The sequence below is a fragment of the Letharia columbiana genome (genome assembly GCF_014066305.1).
Source record: "Letharia columbiana isolate WasteWater2 chromosome Unknown Sc0000010_s0, whole genome shotgun sequence".
NCBI classification, from domain to species: domain Eukaryota; kingdom Fungi; phylum Ascomycota; class Lecanoromycetes; order Lecanorales; family Parmeliaceae; genus Letharia; species Letharia columbiana.
In genome coordinates, this window is record NW_023501047.1 from 285,811 (window position 1) to 307,185 (window position 21,375).

Genomic DNA, 21,375 nt, shown 5'->3' on the forward strand with positions numbered 1-21,375 from the left:
ATCCGGACGAGATCTCGGTAAACAAAGGTGTGAGGATGACGCGAGATTTTTGATCCATCTCACTTCAACTATCCCATTGCGAAGTTTTATTCCCAAATTCTGCATCAGAAAACGGTACAGTGCCTGGATGTTCTACCTCAGTACTGCCAGACTAATTGATGATGCTGAATTAGTCTTCATCAAAAGGAGTGCTCCCCAGAGTCACAATTCGCCACATAACTTTGGTCAGTTTACCTTATCTGAGTGCCCCGACTTGGTATGCCAGCCAACCTCCTTCAATGTAAAGTATTGCATGATGAAGCCTTTGCTGACAATCGGCAGTTCTTGCGGAACAAGTCGTTAGCAGCAAGATCATGGAGACAAGCAGCGCAGAAACCGAAGCTCATGCCACGCTCACACTCGAAGAAGAGATTCACTGCCACAAAGCCCGCATCTTCAGCCTACTCACCGACGCCCCCGTTGTTCGAGCCTGGAAAAACGCCATCTGTGACGGTGCAGTGTACCTTGGCCAGGGTTTCTTCCCGAAGTCATATGCAGATCGATACTTCCAAACGTCGAGAGAGGATATCAGCTACGTGACCTTTAGCATAGTTACTGCATTCAAGGAGGACGGAATGGATGCTGAGGGAGAAAAGATCGAACGCTCTCAGTGCCACATATCGCCAGCACAACGTGAAGCTTCCGACTTCTTGATTGTTACCTTTTCCAACGATCACGACCTAATCGCACTGCTTCCCCATAGATTATACTGGCGAGTCGAAGGAGGCGAGAGCACTGGCAAAGACGAGTATTTTCCTGATGAAATACCAGCCGCAACTTTATTCGCATACAGCTTCTCTACCAAACTTCTGCTAGCACACATTGACGAGGTCAAGCGAAGCGCCAACCGTCCTATGCACCCCACCACCACTCCATTCCAAATCGGGTTGGATGGACGAATCCCAAGGGCCGACACTCCGGTGGCCATTATGCCTGGAGTATCAGGAACACAACTGACAGAATCTGACCGATCAATACAGGCTTCCGAAAAAGAAGAGGAAAAAGCACTGCGAATCATCCACGAGAAATTTCCCATGTGGAGATCGTCTATGAACATCGACTTCTTGGACTACCAACCACTGCTGCGAGACTTCAGAATCGTCATCTCCAGGTGCTCAGAGTTCCCAAACGGTCTTGAAGCTGTCATCAGCCACAGTATTGTGGGCAAACCCAAGAACGGCGACAACCGCCATCACCTCAGATATGCTGATTATTTTCTCACGCACTCTATCACCTTGGACCCGAATTACGCTTTTTTCATTCCGCGTCGACTAATTCCCGAGGTCTGGTTTACATCGCCACGCCCACATGAATCTATGCCGAGAGAGCTCAGCGACTCTGGTCGCCTTATTAGCAACAAAAAATTTATCCTCGAGATGGATTACGCAGGAAGATGGGCCAAGGACGTCTGGGGCATTATCAGCAAATATCCACCAGGCGAACATCCCACTCCTGCAAAAGAAAAGGAAGAAAAGTTGAAGAAGGCGTTCCCATGGCCAGAGAGAGAAGCGCAGTTCACGTTTGAAAAAGATTCAACGCCAAATAAAGCCCGAAGAGACAGAGAGCATCTGTTTTCTCAGCACGATACTGGACCGGGTGAAGATGGTGCAGTGCAGCCCAGCGATGTCTCCCTTCTCGCAGAACACTACTTCGAGAAGGCGTCATTGGACCAGAAGGAGGCTGAAGATGATGCTACCTGATTTTCGGACGATCGGGACATTTGTCAAGTTGCTGGAATTGCGAACTCCGTAGTGCTGGTGCTACCGCATGATCAAAGATGGCTCCGTCGGCTACGTTTCAAGTGTCTATCATTTTTGTGCCAACGATCCAAAGATTCAGGACTGCAGGGTTCTGATTTCATCTGCTAAAGCACACTTACAGCATGTCCGGGGTTATTGTGCATAGATAAGAGCTTCGATGGCTTGGCGCCGTGGAGCGGCTTCGTTGGTAGCAGACGTTCATGTACGAGTATTCAGTTCAGCACTTACGACATCTTAGCTCTAGCAAATGCAAATCTACTCACAGTTTCGTTAGAGGCCATGCTGTGTTTCCCATCTCATGTGCAACCGCAACACCCAATCCCTGGATCTCTGCCAACCGCCAGCCTTCCATGTTGCCCATTTGAGAGTCTCTCCCGTGAACATCAACCCAGATCACCTCCCTGTATCAACGCTATTGCCGGTTTCTGAACACGTGTTGGCGGGGTATATGCCTCAAGATCGAGTGTCTTTCCCACGATAGATGCGACATCGGACAGCCTTCTTCCATTTCGTATCATCTCAGATAGATACCACCAATGTCACCCTAGATAAGCGCGAAACCATAGATCTATAATGGACCCTCAATGTTCCCCTAAGCGCCGTCGGGATCCAATCTGGTTCCGAAGATTGTTGGCCTGACAATGGCAGGGATGTCAAGAAGTTCGAGGGCCATAAAAGAAAGCATTCCTGAGACCTGTTTCCCACACATTGAAGTCGATGCTTTCCCCAAGGGGAAGATCTGTGCTCTTTGTCATCTCAACAAAGTCATTCTTCGCAAATTGGTCCAGAGCGTCACCCACCTACCGTCTCCATAAGAATTGATAGTCCAAAAAACCACCATGCTTTCGCTCGGCCTCTCACACCTGACGACCCTCTCAACCCTTCTTTGTCTCAGCCTTTACTCACAATGTTGTCAAACAAAATGAGCAGCACACCAACACAATAACCATAGAATCCCGTTATTCATCGCAACCCTCATCGGACCACGCGCGCTTGAAATTTCCGAAATCGAATGTTCCCACGATGATACGATATCATTCAAGGCTGTCAACCTTCCTCCTTCCAACGCGCATAAATCCTCTCCCATCGGCATCGCCGCCGTAGAATTACGCGAACTCTAGATTAGAGGCACGGTCGCCGCTGACACCAAATGGCAAAATACCGAACACATGCTCCCAATGCATTTCGGTAAACTGCGAACCCGATTTGAGAGTGGGAAGGAAGATGTAAGGTACCTCTAGATTTCACTTCCTGTTCTCGGCCGGCTTGGCAACTACTCGGCCGAGTACGCTTGGCTGTTCTTGGCAATCTTTCACAAGATCAACTGCCATTCGCGCTTTCTTTTCCTCTTCATATGCTGACTATTATTTTCATCATTCGTACGTGGTCTTAATTTAACGGCATCTTGATGTTATGGCGTCTGAGATCAAATCAAACGGTCGAGGCTCTGTTCGATTAGTACTTTCCTACATCATCGACTGGATTATAATAATGTAAGCAGTCAAGCGTCCTGCAAACACGATGAACCACTGAAACGCCAAGCTGACATTGCCGTAGAGCAATTGCAGCAGTCGGCGCTGGATTCTCGGTCGCCACGCCCAATAAGAGACCCTTCGATGTCACCGATGCAGACATCTCCTTCCCATATGTCACAAAGGAAAAGGTCTCAACAGGCCTGCTGGTAGCCATCGGGCTTGTCGTTCCAGCCATTATTACATTCATCGTATGCCTCGCGGTCGTACCAGGTCCCGCATTTGAGAGTGCTTCCCGTTCGAAGATTTGGAAACGCAAGATATGGGAATGGAACGCTGCATGGATGGGCCTTGGGCTCTCGCTGGCTATTGCTTTCATGATCACATCTGGCACGAAGAATTTGGTTGGAAAGCCAAGGCCTAATATGCTTGCTCGATGTGAACCGGATCTGTCGCGACTCCTGAATAGCACGGTCGGGGGAATTGGTAATCAGGTCGATGAAGGAATCAACCTCGTCTCTTGGACCATCTGCCGTAATTCTGGTTCGACATTGGATGACGGGTTCAGAAGCTTTCCTAGCGGTCATTCGTCATGTGAGTTGGTAGATGAACCGGGTTCAGGCCTCTAATCATCAGCTGACATCTCTCCTCATAGTCTCCTTCGCCGGCCTGACATATTTCGCCTTGTTCCTCTGTACTAAATTGGCAGTCACTATACCCTTCCTTAACTACCAAGACATAGACAGGAACAAGCAGCATGTTAAGCCTCGCAAGCAAGCAGCTGCGCCGCCTACCTATCTCATTATCTTCCCGCTTGTATCCATCAGTGCCGCAATCTATATCTCTTCGACACGGTATTCCGACTTCATGCATCACGGCTTCGATATCATCTCTGGTGCAATCCTGGGTATCGTTAGCGCATGGCTTGGCTTCCGCTGGTATCACCTTCCAATCAGCCGAGGTGGAGGCTGGGCATGGGCGCCTCGAAGCTCTGATCGATCTTTTCGCAGAGGGATTGGGCTTGTGACCTACGCCAGCGACGAGAAATCATACGATCGGAACGGGAGAGATCTCGAGTGTGGGCCCGGCGGTGAAGCGGTATCTGACGGTAATGGAACCGTACGGCCATATAAGACCAGCGAGGGCAGCGAAGGCATCGCGCTAACGGATCTGGATCATGTTCAACCACCCGGAGTGGGCGACTCAAGTAGGAGGTCGTTTCAGTAGAACGAATGCACTCTCTGCGTTCTCAAGTATACTAATATATAGCGCTTAGCTGGAGAAATGACAAACGTCTTGCCATCGTAAAATTGGAGCTGCCTGAGTACTTTGATAACGGCTCAGCATCTGGCACGCATAATATTCATTTCGTCAAAGGTGCGTTTTGCAATCAGAGGTTGGGAAACCGACTGCAGGCCCCGAGAGTTGTTTATTGCAAGCCCCACGTCAATTGATGCATTGACGACACTGGGCCAACAAGTCTGCGCATTGAGCAGATCGAGAGCAGACTATGTCCGTCACTTGTATAAGATCGGTACCATCCGTCCATTCACACTTTTGAGTCCTAAGCCAGCGCGTTGAATCGCCACTGCGGTGTGTAGCAATCTCGGAAGTATTGACTGGTTTCTGGATCTCTGTTGAATCTAGAGGCTTGGGGGCTTATTTGGCGTGTTGAGGATACGAGGCGCTCGGAAGGCTGAGTCATGAGCCACAGGGTAAAGTCTCGAAAATCTGGCGTACCTTCACCGTCTCTGTTGGTTTCATGATCGGTGCGATAGTATCAAAAGGCGCACCCAGGGAACCGGCGAATCCGTGAGGGGTTGTCAATGGAATCCGATGGAAGCAACGGCTTGATGTTTCGTAAATATCGAATATACAACTGACAGAAGCATACCCGGGTGCATGTATGCTTCGATCCTCATGGTCAGTCTAGTCAAATTGCCCTAGCCCTGATAAGAATACGGCATACCCCTCGGCCGATGATCTTTTCGCCTCCAGTAGGCCTTCCCAACAACGGTAGAGCAAGTCCCATCAATAAGGAGACTGCATTAGCCTGAATCGTAGGAGACTAGGGCCAAAACATCTTGGGAGAACATGAGGACGGCGACAGCGAGACCGTGAGAGGTCTATCGAAGTATGATTCGTATTGCTAGTAGATCATAAATTCCTCCTATGCGCTATCCAATGGATGGTCTTCGTACACGTAATGTAGCTTTCCCTTGAACTCCTGAAACAACAGACTCTCAAAATGGGGCGACCACACCGCAATGAAGTCTTCCCATTGTCCTTGTGTCAATTGCATTCTCCCTTGCCGCGTCATTACGTCGAGCTTATCGCGCGCAATTTCCGCACCTTTCATTCGAAGTTTCCTCTCCCTACAGTCATCGACCCAATCCTGAAATACCGCTCGCTCTTCGTCTTCTTCAGTGTATGTTTCCTCAACGATTGGAATGCGTCCCATCATCATGGCATTAACGGATCGGAGCCGGGTACGGACGTGCTCGGTGGTCTCGCCAGGTTTCAAACCATGGGGGAGGTAGAAACGGGCGCTCGCAGCGCTGATACGGGCGAATAGGTCCATGATGTAAGTTACATCATTGCACCATGCCAAAGGTTCCGCGTCATAGCCACCCGAGTCCAGGAGGGCGATGGCATTGCCATTATGAGTCCATGAAGCCATTTCGTTGTCAGCAAAGAGGAAAGAGATTCGCTGCAGCAGAGGTACAGCACGTAGCTCCGCCCGGAGGTTTCGAAGATGCCTCCAAATATCAATCGCATCTGTCGGGCGATCAGGGTGGGGGGGCCATATCTCTACGACAAGATGAGGTATGCTGCCGTAGTCTCTTGAACATTGCTGTGCGATGAAACAGGTCTCTGCCACACTACCAAATTGAATGCCCTGATGGGTGACCCGGAGAAAAATCGGCCATGTTTGGACCAGATCGAGGACTTCAGTACGGACTTGGCTATTGACTAGTAGCAGCGGAGAAGGAGGGTCCCTCGAACCATCGGGTAATTTTTTTAGGTAAATGGCTTTCGGAGAAGGATTTCGAGTGGCCATAAGGTTGTGCCGGTAGATTTTGCGGCGCAGTTCAAGGGGAAGTTGTCGCAGTGGGAAAGGCTCTGATGCTTTCAGGTCCTGATCACTGATCGTTGCTTCCATGGCCGTGTCGGAAGAGACAACGTCTTTTGATGTCGTCATCAAGCTGAATTGCTGTGAAAATGGCTGTTGTGCTACTTAGTCTCACGAGGAGACGCGAAATACTAGGAAATGCGAAATCTTAAATCCAGTAAACTTACCAAATAGGCTTCTTTGGTGGATTTGTGATAAATCCGCTTAGTCATTGCCCGAGAAAATCGTGTAATCTTCCCCGTACCTAATCCTTAGGGTTAGGGTTGGAGGGGGGGGTGTCTGCGACGGCGTGGTAGGAAGGACGGTAGGAAAGACGGTAGGAAAGACGGTAGGAAAGACGGTAGGAAAGACGGTAGGAAAGACGTAGACGTGTGGGAGGTGATAGCAATGGGAGGTAATAGTAGTAGTGGTAAGAAGGAAGGCCTTCTAATTGGATAGATTTGCTAAGAGATGTAGAATATCGACACGAGAAATCCACCAAATAGGCCGATTTTCTTCACCAATGCTACCCCAGTGGATGGCGCAGTTGGTGGCAAATCGCTGGAATTCCCACGACCTGAAGAATCCACGCTTAAAAAAAGTGGTCTGAAACTCCCTAATAATATACTGCGAGCGCAATCTGGATGGATTCTTTTCTGTCGGGGGATCGCGAAGTCTTTGAAGAATGGATATATTCTCTAAGCCATGTATGCAGTCAGTTTGTATGCCAGTACAACATAGCACGAGTTACGGCAAATCCTATGCTCAACCAACACTTCTTTGCTCGTCCCCCACCCCCAAACATACACGCATCGATTACCTAGGTACGACCCGCCTTGATCTCACTCGCAATCTTCTCCGCCAACGCATACACCGTCGACTGCGGATGTCCCGGCGGTAGGACCGCGAAGGCACTCGCGTCAACCACCCTCAGCCTCTTCGTGCCATAAACGCGCGTTTGCGTATCAACAACAGCCATCGGGTCGGTTGGCCTCCCCATCTTGCAAGTAGAAGCCGCGTGCCACACTGGCGACAGAGCCTGTCTTATGAAGTTTAGAATATCGGCGTCGCTCTGCACCTGCGGGCCGGGAAGATACTCCTCTCCGACCGTGATGTTGCTCATGAATTTCCACACTTCGCGGGATCTTTTGAACGCCGCAATGGCCAATTCCTGATCTGCGGGATGGGTCATCCAGTTGGGGTTGATGAGAGGCGGGTCGGTCATCTTGCTGCTTGATATGGAGACATTTCCGCGGCTGAGCGCTGCGATTATCACTGTAGACATTGTGGCGTAATTGTTTCCGTTCACCGGATCCCCTGCTGCAAAGTCGGCTGCGTAGCCGAGAACGGTGCCGATGGGGATAAACTCGATCTCGGGCCAGTCGGCAGGGAAGGTACTCAAAGCTTGCTGTGTCGCGGTTGAAAAGCCAGCACGGTCCGCTTGAGGAATCTTCTCCCATCCGAGGACTGGGACAATTGGATTTGTGAGGGGACCAGTTGCGTTTTCGTTATATTCTTGTACAGCCTCGGCCTCGAGCTCAGGGTGGTTCAACGCTGAGGAAGAGGTGGTCACGTCGACTTGGAACGAGGTGCCCCAGAAAACATGATCTTGCATATTTTGTCCGACCCCGGGGAGATCTTTGAGCACAGTGATACCGTGACTTTCGAGTGTCTCTCGTGGGCCGATGCCAGAGACCATGAGTAGTTGCGGCGATTGAAACCCTCCCGCAGAGAGGATCACTTCGTGTTTGGCATTTAGAGTGTAGATGGGACCGGACTCCTGCACATCGGTCCCCACTGAAGAGACAGTAACACCTTGAGCAGTGTTTTGTGGGCCTTTGAAGATGATCCTTTGGGCCAGAGTGTTGTTGTAGATGAACAGGTTGGTAGGGCTTTTGGCCGATTGTAGAAAGCTTGCCTCTGAGCTAGACCGATGACCATTGACGGGATTCACGGTGAATGCCAGGTATGCGGACCCGATGAGCCTGCCTATTTGGAATCCAGCGATAGCAACCTCACCCGCGGCTTGCAATGCTTTTTGAGCCCAAGTTCCGAATGGGTCATCATATTTGCCAAAAGACACTTGGAGTGGTCCTCCAGAGGGATCAAAAGCACTGCTGTCCTGAACATTCGAGCTGTTCGGATAAGCAATACTTGGCGGTGTGTAGTGCACACTCTTCTTGTAAAAAGGCAGAAGGTTTGCAAAAGTGTAGCTTGGGTCGCTAACGTCGTCCGACCACCTCTGCATCGCTCCTACGGTCGGCCTGCAACGATTAGTAAAAGCGATCGATTCGATGCAGCTAACTTGCCGTTGATAGAACATGAAGTTACGGGCCGATGAGCCTCCTAGCGTCTTGCCTCGCGCATAGTGTAATTTTCGATTATTGCAGCCCTGCAAAGATGTCAATGATGTGGATCTAGCAGCGGCAAAAAAACATACCGCTTGAGGCTGTGTGAGAAATCCCCAATCCACCAGCGGGTTGGTGGTATTGGCGCCCGTGCCAGCGTAGAAGATGTCATATGCAGGCACGACACTGATATTGCCATCGTCGGCTTCGTAGAAACCTCCAGCTTCGATCACTGCAACGCTAATGGAAGGGTTCTCAGCTAGTCGCGTAGCTATGGCCAGTCCACCTGTGCCTCCGCCGATTACAACATAGTCGAAAGAAGCGTCGACTCCGCTTTTGCCGAAGGCGTAACCTGCACCTGAGGTTTCGGAGGTGCCTGTTTGTCTTCGGTCATGGAACGATGCTGCCGACACGGCTGAAGCCCAAGTGCAACACAGCAGGAGCTGGAAACACACTGCAGCATTGAGACTCCTCATTGGATTCGTACCCGTAACTAGTTGTTACTGTAAAGAGACGATTTGCAGATGCGTCCGGGATATCGCGCCTGAGCAATATCTTGACTTTCTCGTGTAGCAAGAAGATTCAAAAGTTACGAATGTGAAGCAAAGGCAACAACCTTTTTTTACAATGAGAAACAACAAGGAGAGAATCAGTCGAAAGAGAGCAGCAAAGGTGCTGTGATATATAGACCAAGGCTTATGCAGGGGGATCGGAGGATGACCCATGCATGAGTGATGAGTCTGACCCACGCACTCATCCACCACTTGCAGAGCAGCAAATGTGAGAGAGCCACCCAACCCGCAGAAAGCTGACATCCAGCTGAGTCTTCGTTTTTGTCTCCGGCTGGGAGATGTAGAAGGCTAGGCTAGAGCAATGCAACCTTAGCTGCGGGGAGTGCATCCAGGCTTGAAACCCATGGTCACAGGCACATGGCTCCTCCAAGGTTGAATTAGCGAGCCGCCCGAGCGAGAACAAGGGAAACGAAGCCTCGTACTTTCTGCGTAGAACGCTGACATCTCGGCACAGTCTTTGGAAGCCAATCATGGGAATGGGCGTCGGGATCATTAGTCGGCCGCAGGACCAAGTCAGCCATACAAACAAACCCGATTTCACTGCAAAGAACCCCAAGCGTCACAATTTATTTACATCATCACTGCATTATTGAAAACCTGTATTAGACGTGTTTTCGATGAGCGTCGCAAAGGATGCCACTGCGCGACTGGAATTTGCACTGTCAAATCCTCTAAAAGAAAGAAAGAAAGAAAGAAAGAAAGAAAGAAAGAAAGCAATAATTCCACGGAACGTTGCATTGATAATACGTTGTGATTTTCAGTCTTGGATTTTGAAACTTCATTACTACGAAAGAGGGTGATTTGGGAAAATTGTAAAGATGGATTGTGGGTGCCAAAATCGGGTTCGTTGTGTGGCTGCCTCGGCTGCCTGATCAGGCGTCGCAAAAAAGGATTTCAAAGCTTGGCATTGGCCGACCTATGGCCAGCGGCATTGCCGAGTCGTTGCACTACGCCTTTATCAATATAACATCTTTAAACAGATCGGGACAACGGCGCATCACCAACGGCCATTGAAAGCGATTCGAGCATACATACCTTACCGAGGTGGGAGGGTGGGCACCAAAAGTCTTGCACGGCGCTAGTCATAGCCCTAACCCTACTCTCGGAAGACGACCATGTAGCAAAGGACCCAGGAACGATTTCCTTAAAGCGCATAGATTGAACTTTAGGCCTCTCTTATGGGCTTGCTAAGGGCGGAATGGCCCCAAAATAAGCTCAGGTCGGGCGCAATTCCGAAGCAGCTCTGAGCACATTGTCCAGGCACCCTCTTTAGGCGGGGCGTTATCCGATTCTTGGCGCAGGAGTCTCGGCATGTGCAGGACTTTTGGTGCCCACCTCGGCAGCATCGTGCCATATCCCTCTCAACTTGGAAGTTTTGCTCGACCTCGTGCCATATCCAAATAAGTTTCCCAACCTCCCAGCCACCTCTCGGAACACCCATCTATTTCGTGAGGGATACAGATACTGGCCCAGGGGAGCCCTGAGATGAAAAGATTGATGCAATCTACACACCACGTACCTCAATTTTGGCATGCCACTCAACACTGTCGTCCTCGTATTGTTGTACCTCAAGCTCGGAAACATCGAGCATGAGATTTCCATGATAGCCGTAATGGCAACCCGTGCTATACCTCCTCTAACCTCGTGAAATCGATTGGTTCCACCATCGCCGCGAAATCCACTCTGCTCAGGTTTGAGCAGAGCTTGACGATGCGCTGGAGGGTTTCGATGCTGGCTCATTCGTACATCGCATAATGTTGGATCGCAAATCTATGGCTTGTAGACCAAAGAAGCGAACAGCACACGTTTGTGAAACCAAGGAGCTATGTTTCGAAAAGGTATTCAAGGAGCAGCGCTACTGGATCTATATTGGAAGCATGTTGGAAACGAGAAAGCCCTTGGCAGGATATTGACAAAGGATGACTGCGGTCCTGGGCTTTGGTCGTGGGCAACCTCATATTTGAAGCAAGATACCGCCGCCTTTTTGGAAAGACGAGAGTGCTTTCTAGACAAAATTCACCAACCTTTTCTACGTCAACTCAAAATAACTTCGGGTTCCAGAATCGTACCTGGTACCACCAGTACGGTGGTAAGAGGTGCTGCGAACCGCAGAAATGCTTTGGTCGCTGTGAAGACCATGTCAGAGAGTACTGGGACTATCAAAGCATCCAAATCACGACAAATGGGAGTCTTCGTATCCACGTTGATGAAAACCAAGCGGATTTGATACCTGGTACAACCGAAAAGCATGATTCAAGGGTGCAGGAGACCAAGGAGGATGTAATTATTTGCTTCAGCCACGACGGCATTACGCTGAAGCAGGGGGGGAAGAAATCATCTTCGAAATGTCCAAGGTAGAATCAAGGATCTGAAAGCCGGAGGAACTGAGTGGGTAAGACAGATAAACAGAAAAGTGGCACACAAGTCACGAACAAAGCGCGTTTGGAAGCTCAAGATAGGATCACGGAGGCTCTTGCGTGTTCCTCTTGATCGTCCGATGCTCCTGCGGACCGGAGAACCTCAGGAGAGTCAGCTCGAACGGTCTACTTCAATTAACACGACCCTATCTCCAACTATTCAAACCAAACCAACCATTTGCTCTCAACAAACCCCTTGGGACATATCTCGGAGAAAATGGTAGTAAATCGTCTTGGCAGAATCTGCTTTCTTTGCAACGCAACAACTTTCGACCGACAAGCTTTACGATTAAATTTTGTGCCATGATATTGTGAATCTGCTTGAGCAAAGCATTTGCGAAATTGAAAGCTTTGCCGTAAAGCGCTTTGTTATTGAGTTGTGCGGTGTCGAAAGCGACAGATTTTGGTGTTCGGTCGGCAGCTCCTGGAATTCACTACCTGCCTCCTCAACTGATTTGAGAATATATTTGAAATTAACATCGTTGCTTTATGAACAAGATCGCTCAGCAGTTGGTTAGGTTGGTGAAGAATCGAATATATTTCGTGAGTAGGAAAGCTAACTCTTTCACAGAGCGTGGGTTAGTTAACACTGAGTCGAATACCTAAAAATGATTGCTGACTAATCGCAATGTTAGTGCTAATATGGCTAATCCGTATTGTCACGCCAAGGTCGCGAAAATTGTTGGTCAATTTCACGTAACATAGCAACTCCAGGCAGAAGCGTCTTCAGGCGAGTCGACTGCAATCGAGATCAGGAGATACGCTAGGAGAATTGACATGATTGTATGGATCGCTTTTGATTTGGTCTATGTCCAATGTTTTGGTCCGTAACCTACGATTTGGTCTAGATCCTACTGCTCTATGGGATAATCTTCTCCTTACACTCGATACTATGGGCTCCGTAAGCATATGAACTTCCAAGAGATTGGGATGAAGAAAACTTACCCGTACTTCTCCTTCAACTCCTTCATTAATGGATCGTTGATCTTGGAGTTCATTGGGGCGAGAATACCCTTATCGGAGATCGTGCCATTAAGTACCTGTTTGACGGCTGTGTGACACAAAACGTTAGCAACTCCTCTTTTCAGAAGTGACTGGGTCTTGAGGCACAGTTTGAGATCCCCAGTGGTCAAAGGCGACCCTTCAGGTGGCAATGCACCTTCCCCTCTGAAGATTCATTGCAGTGCCAGAAGGGATTTCAGACAGTGGGGAAACTTGCCAACTCCGCACGGTACGCCGACTAATTTTGCCATTGCTGAGTAGCCTCCAGTTCCAATTGGAGCACCGTACTCGCAGAGGGTAGAAGTTCTGGTCTCCTTTCTGCCATCCTCGTTCTCGATCTCGAATTTATGTTGAAGAAGCTTGAACCCTAGGTATTAGCACTACTCTTTCAAGAAAGTCTTGGGTGCCGAGACAGTGCTTACCACTAAGTCACGCTCACCCTCCTCGAATTGCATCTTTTCTTCAAGAGTGGCGCACAGAGTATCCAGCGGAGTTCCTTGTGGGGTAATCTTTGAATCGGAGAATATGCCAACTACGCCGCGGTGTCAGGTTTGCTCTTTCAAGAAGGTTTTGGGTGCTGAGACGATGTCTTAGGTGCATGTCCACGTGCACCACGTGGCTTTGCAGCTTAGACAGTCTATGACTCCACCTGAGAAAGACCAGGAATGGGAATTCGAAGGTGCGCAGGGTTGCTTACCCCACTTGAGACCTGTCATCAATTGGTTCTTCTCATCGTTGTCTTTAAAGGTCGTTTTTGATGAAATTGCCCATAAGAGATCTTTCTCGCTTGATGAAGACGCACCAAGGATCTTCTGAGTGGCCTCTTTCCAGGTGATTGGCTCCTTCAAGAAGCTCTGCTCCTCGTTACTGAGGAAGCCAATATCGACGAGAACCTTGACGAATTCTGGGAATCCTTGATATCTCAGAGTCTGTAACCCTACGGTGTTAGCATTACTCTATTGGGAAGGATCTGCTGCCTTTTACACAGGCCAGAAGGGGAAATAAAAGGTAGCCTCACCCCACGGATGATGGTTTTCGCCTCTGGGATATTATAGCGTTCCTTATATGTGGTTGAATCACGGTTGGGGTATGCGACGAAAGCGAAGCCTGGATGCAAGTAAGGACGGGATATCAGGATACCACAGACGATTAGGGGAGATGCGTCTCTCAAACTTACCTGGGTAGATGTAGTATGGCTTGGCGGTGGCCATTAACTCTTTTATCATGCGGTGTTAGCATTGTTCTTTTGGGAAGAAATTGGTGTAAGATATGGTATTTTAAAATCCAAGCTAGGCATCGCAGCCCAGACAACCTAGAGTGGGATTCGAAACGCGCCTACGGGCCAGAATGTTGAATTGGAGGGTGCGCAGAGTTGCTTACCTGGACCAGCAACGTTGACAACCTTTCCTCCTTGGTAAAAGCTTGCAGCATTTCTTAGAGCGAGCAGAACCCCACGGGATCTTCAGCCCTGCAGTGTCAGTAGAACACTTTCAGGAGGGATTCAGGTGTCAGGGCAATATCTTAGGTGCATGTCCACGTGAAAAGCACCCAGCTTTACATCTCAGACAATCTAAAGGAGGACATATGCAGCTAAGACAGGCCAGAAGAGAGAATATGAAGGTGCACAGGTTACTTACGACCAAGAGAACCTTCGACCAATGCGATATTAGCATTACTCTTTCAAGACGGTTTTGGGTATCAAGACAGACAAGTCAGGAGAATATAAAGGTACGCAGGGTTGCTGACTTATAGCCTAATGGATTTCCAGAGTCTGAAAATCAGCCTTAGTAAGCTTGTATTTTATCTGTGCCCTCATACCTTCTGGAGCTGGGAGTCCTCCACAGTATGACAAGAATGATATGATCTTCCCTCCTGCCTTATGTACGCTCTCGATCATGGAAACTGCGTATAAATGGTCGATGCCGGGATCGAGCTAACAATTAGTAACCCTGTATTTCAAAAGAAAAGTAAAATGTTTATAACCTACACCAATCTCGTTTAAAACGGTGATTCCCGCGTCCTTTGCCTGTTGTTCAAGCTCGAGCATGGCTGGGGAGACATAACTCGTGGTGACAACGTTCTTCTTGTTTCGGATCGCGGATTTGATGACGGTAGGATGGAAGTTGTATGGGATTAAGCTAATAACAAGATCGTGTTGTGCTACCGCAGCGTCGAGGGTTTTGTCGTCGGTGACATCGAGGGAGATTGGCTTTGCGAGCTTGACGCCCTCGGAGAGCTTCTTTGCGCTGTCGATATTTCTGCAGGCTGGAGAACGTCAGTGAAAGTTATGAGAAGTGTCTCTCGCAAGTGACTCACCAACAGAGACCTCAATGCCAGCGTCGCTCAAAATATCCAAAGTGGGCTTGGTAACGAAACCAGAGCCGCTGCGATGCTGTTAGTGTGTGAATCACTTCTTGGATGGTCGACTTGGCACTTACAGCATAAGAACACTTTGAGGAGCCATGCTTGCTGTTATATGGCAGATGTGTGTATACTGTAGTTATCGTCTGGAAGGAACCTTATGTCATGCCGCTATAACATCCAAATTCGAATTTAAATTACGAGCCTGGGCTTCGGAGCGGAAGATTGATAGACCGGCTGACTAATTAAGATATTGAGTACGTGAGTATCCACGCGGGGTGGTATCTACCTTAGACACTGAAAACTCTGATTTTTAATTTCAAAAAGTGGCTCACTGAGGGTACTATGCTATTGACTGGTAGGTACTTCCGTGCCAAAGACAAAGGAGATAAGTTTCTCGGCCGATGGGCTCGGTCTTGAGGATCGGAGACCGAGAAGTATTGGAGGGTTTGGCATTTTTGGCGCCATCTGATAATTATTCGGCCCCGAAAGCGCCATCTGATAAGGCCAATTAGGCAGAAAACGACGTCTGCGCCAGAAGGCTACAGATTTGTTTAGGATCAGACAATGAGCGCCAGCCGAATACATAAGAACGAGATGGCTCCCCCAGGGAAGCGACATCACGCAATTCCTCCGTGCGGTAGCCTGCCACTCCCGCCGGTTTCCGCTCTGAAATGCCTCGCTCTTCCGGCTTCAACAGTCAGTCCCAACCTACCGTGAATACCGTCAAGAAAATGTCGCTCTCCTCCGTCCTTCAAAAGGGGAAAGCCTTCCTCACCCCCCGTACCTCCACCGACTCCATACCCAAAGTCACGGCCTTCATCTTCCCTAAGGTGGACCCGGCGATCGATGGTGAAGATTGCGACCACGACTGCGAGACATGCGAGGTCCAATATCCGAAAGGATTCAAAATTGACGAGGAAGAGAAGTTATACGGACACGTAAATGGGTTCGCTACACACATGCTTGTGGCCACCGGGAAGACGGATTGGGTAAAGGATGTGAGTGATGAGAAGGGGAGTGTGATGGAAGCGGTTAGGGATTGTAAGGTTGAGCCTAGTAACGGGGTATGTGCGCCCCTTTCCCTGACTGTTGTTCGAGGGTCTAGCTGACTATCATTGTGTATAACAGAAACTGATGCTCTCCGCCTCCAACTTGCCCCTTCCCTCCCACGAGCCCTACCCGCCACAGCACCGTCCTACAACCGTCCTCCTCCTCCCCGCCTTCACCTTTATCGATAACGTCACCCCCGCTACAGTGCCTCGGCTCATCAACAACCACGTATCTCCCGCTCCTACAACATCCATGCCTCTGAACCACTCAACCCTTCCTTCTCGAGGCTCCCGCGAAGCGCCCTTCCAAACCCGCCCATGTCCCCACAAATACCTTATCCTAATGTGCTCCCAACGCACTCGAGACGCACGATGCGGGCAATCTGCGCCCTTGCTAAAGCGAGAGTTTGAACGGCACCTCCGGCCTTTGGGACTGTATCGAGATATGTATGATGAGAGACCAGGAGGGGTCGGCATATACTTCATTAGCCATGTCGGAGGGCACAAATTCTCGGCCAATGTCATGATCTACCGACGTGCGGACGCAGTCGGTAAGAGAAGAGAGGTTCCTGATGAAATCGGAAATGTGAACGGAGAAATAGAAGACGGTGGCCAGGAAACTGGCACAGAGAAAGAAGAGGACACAGCCGGGGAGGAGGAGAAAGCTAAGGGATGGGAGGAGGAAGAGGGAGCTCAGTGCATCTGGCTTGCGAGAGTGCGGCCAGAGGACTGTGAAGGTATAATCAAATATACCGTCTTGCAGGGCAAGGTTGTAAAGCCGGAGAGACAGCTGAGAGGTGGGTTTGATCGGGCCAAGGGGCTCACGAGCTGGTAACCGTAGATAGCCTTGATGGGTCATAACGAAATGCATATATTTTTTGGCTTTCAGAATTCACAGCAGCTGTGAGCTGTTGCCCGCTCAAGACCTGCAGGGGTATCCAACCTCCCAAACGCCATGCTGAATCGCTATCAAACAAATCGAGCCCCTGAACTTAGCGTTCATAATTCCTCCCCATCACCCGTGATAATAGCATAAGGCAAATCCAAAGGCCCGCTCGCCTCCTTCAGCCTTATCACGCTCCCCGCCCTCGACCTTGCTGAATACCCACTGCTCGAGGTATCAGTCCTCACCCGCCTTAACGAGCTCAGACTGGGTTGATGAACGGAACGGTTCTTGGCGGAGTCACGGGACCTGCTCGAAGGGTTCCTAGCAGCCGCGGGCCGAGAAAGAGCTGTGTGGATGGTGCCCTGACTGCCACTGCGAGAGCCAGCTAAGGAGGAAGAAGGAGAAGGAGAAGAAGAAGAAGAAGAGGCGGAGTAGGCCTCCGGCTGCGGTGTGCGTCGGACCGTCTCAGTCGTATTGATACTCTCTGCATCTCGATACCCAGCCCCATCGCCATCTTCACTCTCGCCGCTCATCGCCTCCGCCATCTCCGCCCGCATCTCCTCCACGATACCCACATCCAACGGTCTCATGCCCCGTAGAATCTCCGCGAAGACTCCCATCAAGGCTCTGAAGTCCCCCTCATCAAGCTCTTCCCCGGAGTATCTTGCGTATTCGTATCGAGCCACGAAATCGGATGCCAGGGGTTCCAGGTCGACCATACCGACCGTAGCCAGATGGGACAAGTAGTCGCGCAAGCCCATGGAAGCCGGTCTCTGTAAGAGCTCCACGGCAACCGGATCCGGTATCGGCGCTTCTGCATCTTCTTCTTCTCCATCAAGGTTGAGGTCGGGCTCGTAGGAAAAGAGAGGGTCGGAGGGAGCAAGGGAGACGGCCTTGGCCTCGATGAGATGCGACAGCTCCCGGACGACCGGTTCGTAGTGTAAATTGGGTAGATCCGGCGAGCAGGGCGACGACCAGCCCGGGTGCGAGATGACGCCCCAAGCGGGCTCGAAGCCGGTCACGGTGTCCGGACTCTGCCTCCCCTCCGCCGTCCTCCCCAACCTCGCCTTCTTCCTCAGCCCCCGCGCCGCCTTCTCGTCCCTCAGGTCTCTCGGATGCGATTCGTAAGATACATCAGCACTCCTAGCCAACCCTTTCCGGATCTCGCGGCCCACCCTTCCCGGATCCTCGCCCCAATTGACCTCCTTTGGTATACCCGCCAGCGCACTGCGCGCCGCATACAGCCTGCCCGCGTAGATGAAGACTGCGATCAGGAATGTAAGCAGGTAGAGACCCGCGACGATGAAGATGTGGAAGATCTCGCCCTTTGTGAAAGATTCGTAGATGTGGTCGCCGGGGGTGACGAGGAGGAGGGAGGCAAGGACGAGGGAGAGGACTGTGAAGGTTGTAGAGTACCAGATGCGGAAGAAAGGGATGTGGTGGTGAGGGTGGGGAATGTGCATGGTAAGGATATGGGTATTGCGTGCATGATTGGGATAATGATGTTGGGATGTTGTTTTGAAGTTGGATGGAGGGCAAAGTCGACGTTTGGGATGCGAGGCTAGGGCTACAGAGATGCCATGGTCAACAATATTTTGCGAAAGTCTTTGAGTGATCCACGTTCACTATGTAGAATATACAGTAAAGGTCCCAGAAGGAACACTTCTATGTCCCCCTTCCTTGAATGACCCTTTTAACGTCCTCGCCCTTCTACACTCGCCTCTATTGATTCAACGAGAGACAACTACTTTGCCCACCCGGCATTGACGAGTAAGTCGGCATGAGGTGCTGAGTAAATCTGCGGATATGTCGACCTGTCATACTTACAGATGGATATGTAGGAATTGGGAAACATATTACTTCAAGCAAACAAGTCAGACGAATGACTTTGCCTCTGATTGGGCCATGTAGGCCTAAACTCTGCACGAAAGCCGAGAGTAACAGCAGTTATAAATACCTAAATTTCGTAACTAGTAACTAGTTATAGGCTACGCTATATCTTACTATAAGTAAGTTTAAATTCATTAAAACCTCTTCGAAAATAATAAAAAAATAATAACTTAATATTTGATTTCTCGTAATTATAAGAGAGTTTATATTATAAGTATATAGTTTATTCTAATTCATAGCTTATATTTACTTATATACATCTAAAATTTATTAAACCTCTATTAATTTACTTATAAATAGGCTTTTAAACTTCTTTTTTAATACTTTAAAACGCTATATAAAATAGAGAATACGATAAATCTTACGTAATAGTCTAAGTATCTAGTATTATAATATCGTAAAACTTTAATTTTAAAGAGATTTAATAAAGAAACGAAGAAATAATAGCTATAAACGTATTTTGCTATAAGATAACTATTTAATATTATATTTTTAAGCGAAGAAGAAATCGTAGAATAATACGCTCTTATTGATCCGGGTATTCTTAAGCCGAATCGAGTCGTAGTCTTTAGTTCTTAAATTAATATTAAATAAGTTTCTTCTTAAGATATTATATTTACGAAATCGCTATAGAAGACTAGACGATAATAGCGAGATTAAATAATAACGCGGTATTACTTCGAAAGATCTTTATAAATAGAATAATAAGAAAAGCGTACTCGATAAGATTTACGTAAAGTAATCGTTAAATAATAAGAGTCTAAGTAATCGATTTCTAAATATAAAAAAATAAGATCTTAAAGTGCTTTCTAAAGACTTCGAATAAATCTAATTTATTTAAAAATACGATATCCGAGATTCTATCGATCGCCTATTAATATTATAAATAGAGTATCTTCTATTATTTAAAATAGATATATATAAGCCTTCTATAAGCTTTTATATAAGCCTTTCTATAAGTTCTTCTATAAGTCTTTCTATAAGCCCTTCTATAAGTTCTTCTATAAGTTTTTCTATAAGCTCTTCTATAAGTCTTCTTAATCTAAAATAGACGTATTTATATAATACTTTTTATATTAATTAATTATCGAATAGATAACTTAGAAGACTAAGAAAAGAATTTATTAATTTATTATAATACTATAGCGAAAATTTTATATTCTTCTTTCTTTTCCTCTATTAATAATTTTATTAATAATTTTATTAAAGGCGTTTAAGACTTTAAAGAAGCTATTTAAGTAGAAACGCTTAGATTCTATTATTAAAAAGTATAATAAAGTTTTATTAGTCTTTAAGAAAAGTATAGATTCTTAAAAAAAGAAGTCTACTATTAAATTAATTACTTTATATTTTAATATTACTTCTTTTACTCTTAATCGACGAGTTATTAATAAATCTTATTCTTATTAAAAAGTAGTTAAAGATTAATAGCGATAAACTTCTATAGAGAAGTTAGCTTTAATATTATAAATTTAATAAATAATATAATAGAATTAATCTATAAATATTATTTATATATAATTTATAATTATCGAAATATTTAAAGAAAAGAGAGATAATAAAAAACTAGATATAAATTAGATATTTTACTTTCTTAAATATTATAAAGAGTTATAAAATCGATTTAGTTAGTTATTAAATAAAGAATATACTATAATTTATAATTCGAATATACTCTTATAATAGTTTTAATTAATAAAGTTAATTATTTAGTAATATAATATTTAGTTAGAGAATATATATAATATAAATAAAAAAGAGTCTACTCTTAATACTATTAATAAAATAAGAATTATTTATTTTAAGTATAATTTATAAATATATAAAGCTTAGAATAAAAGTAGAGAATAGATATCTCTTATTAAGTATATTTCCGCTATTAAAAGATTATTTATACTTTTTATAATCTTTAAAGATAAATATTAAATAAAGATTTAATTTAATATTTTAAAGAATAAGAAAGTATATATTATATTAAGTAAAAATAATTAAATAAATAACGTATTAGATTTAAAGTAGTTTATAAGATATATTAAAGCTATTTCTCTTATAAAATACTTCTCTAAATATACTATTTAGTTTATTTTTCTATAAATACTTTAAGTTATAAACTCGAAGAACGCTAAAAAAATCGTTTTTTTATATTTAACGAATATTTATTATATATTAATATTAAAGTAATATAATTCTATATTAATAAGAATATTATTCTTTTATATTTATCTATTTATATTATATATATTTTTTAATTATTAAATATTAAATTCTTCTAGTCTTTAGCGATTATATATCGTAGATATTTAGAGAAGAATTTATAATATAAAGATTACTTAAACTATATAATAAATAAAATAAACTTTTTTTAATTAATTTAATTAATAAGAAAGAACGCTATAATAAAATAAAATATTAGATATATATAATAAAAGAGTAAATTATTTCTTATTTAATTATAAGTTATTTT

General features: G+C 46.5%; 7 protein-coding genes across 7 annotated transcripts; 3 read left to right on the top strand and 4 right to left on the bottom strand.

The window, feature by feature from the left end:
- Window positions 1–127: 127 nt before the first annotated feature.
- HO173_003952 (uncharacterized protein) lies at window positions 128–1,739 on the top strand (the record flags this gene model as incomplete). The annotated part of the gene is made up of 2 exons (XM_037305876.1): window positions 128–224; window positions 322–1,739. 2 exons carry the CDS (start codon window positions 128–130, stop codon window positions 1,737–1,739), a joined length of 1,515 nt encoding a protein of 504 aa, XP_037167069.1.
- Window positions 1,740–3,212: 1,473 nt separating this feature from the next.
- On the top strand, window positions 3,213–4,498 carry HO173_003953 (uncharacterized protein; the record flags this gene model as incomplete). Its single annotated transcript, XM_037305877.1, has 3 exons — window positions 3,213–3,292; window positions 3,357–3,865; window positions 3,927–4,498. The coding sequence occupies 3 exons, from the start codon at window positions 3,213–3,215 to the stop codon at window positions 4,496–4,498; spliced, it is 1,161 nt and encodes a 386-aa protein (XP_037167070.1).
- A 943-nt stretch (window positions 4,499–5,441) lies between these two features.
- HO173_003954 (uncharacterized protein) lies at window positions 5,442–6,473 on the bottom strand (the record flags this gene model as incomplete). Its single annotated transcript, XM_037305878.1, has 1 exon — window positions 5,442–6,473. One exon carries the CDS (start codon window positions 6,471–6,473, stop codon window positions 5,442–5,444), a length of 1,032 nt encoding a protein of 343 aa, XP_037167071.1.
- Window positions 6,474–7,203: 730 nt separating this feature from the next.
- Window positions 7,204–9,207, bottom strand: HO173_003955 (uncharacterized protein; the record flags this gene model as incomplete). Its single annotated transcript, XM_037305879.1, has 2 exons — window positions 7,204–8,775; window positions 8,824–9,207. 2 exons carry the CDS (start codon window positions 9,205–9,207, stop codon window positions 7,204–7,206), a joined length of 1,956 nt encoding a protein of 651 aa, XP_037167072.1.
- A 3,372-nt stretch (window positions 9,208–12,579) lies between these two features.
- Window positions 12,580–15,186, bottom strand: HO173_003956 (uncharacterized protein; the record flags this gene model as incomplete). The annotated part of the gene is made up of 14 exons (XM_037305880.1): window positions 12,580–12,610; window positions 12,666–12,771; window positions 12,940–13,081; window positions 13,145–13,254; window positions 13,420–13,651; window positions 13,741–13,829; window positions 13,900–13,938; window positions 14,103–14,182; window positions 14,360–14,371; window positions 14,469–14,493; window positions 14,541–14,655; window positions 14,710–14,987; window positions 15,039–15,106; window positions 15,161–15,186. The coding sequence occupies 14 exons, from the start codon at window positions 15,184–15,186 to the stop codon at window positions 12,580–12,582; spliced, it is 1,353 nt and encodes a 450-aa protein (XP_037167073.1).
- Window positions 15,187–15,757: 571 nt separating this feature from the next.
- HO173_003957 (uncharacterized protein) lies at window positions 15,758–16,970 on the top strand (the record flags this gene model as incomplete). Its single annotated transcript, XM_037305881.1, has 2 exons — window positions 15,758–16,150; window positions 16,215–16,970. The coding sequence occupies 2 exons, from the start codon at window positions 15,758–15,760 to the stop codon at window positions 16,968–16,970; spliced, it is 1,149 nt and encodes a 382-aa protein (XP_037167074.1).
- A 164-nt stretch (window positions 16,971–17,134) lies between these two features.
- Window positions 17,135–18,484, bottom strand: HO173_003958 (uncharacterized protein; the record flags this gene model as incomplete). The annotated part of the gene is made up of 1 exon (XM_037305882.1): window positions 17,135–18,484. The coding sequence occupies one exon, from the start codon at window positions 18,482–18,484 to the stop codon at window positions 17,135–17,137; it is 1,350 nt and encodes a 449-aa protein (XP_037167075.1).
- Between the last annotated feature and the right edge of the window lie 2,891 nt (window positions 18,485–21,375).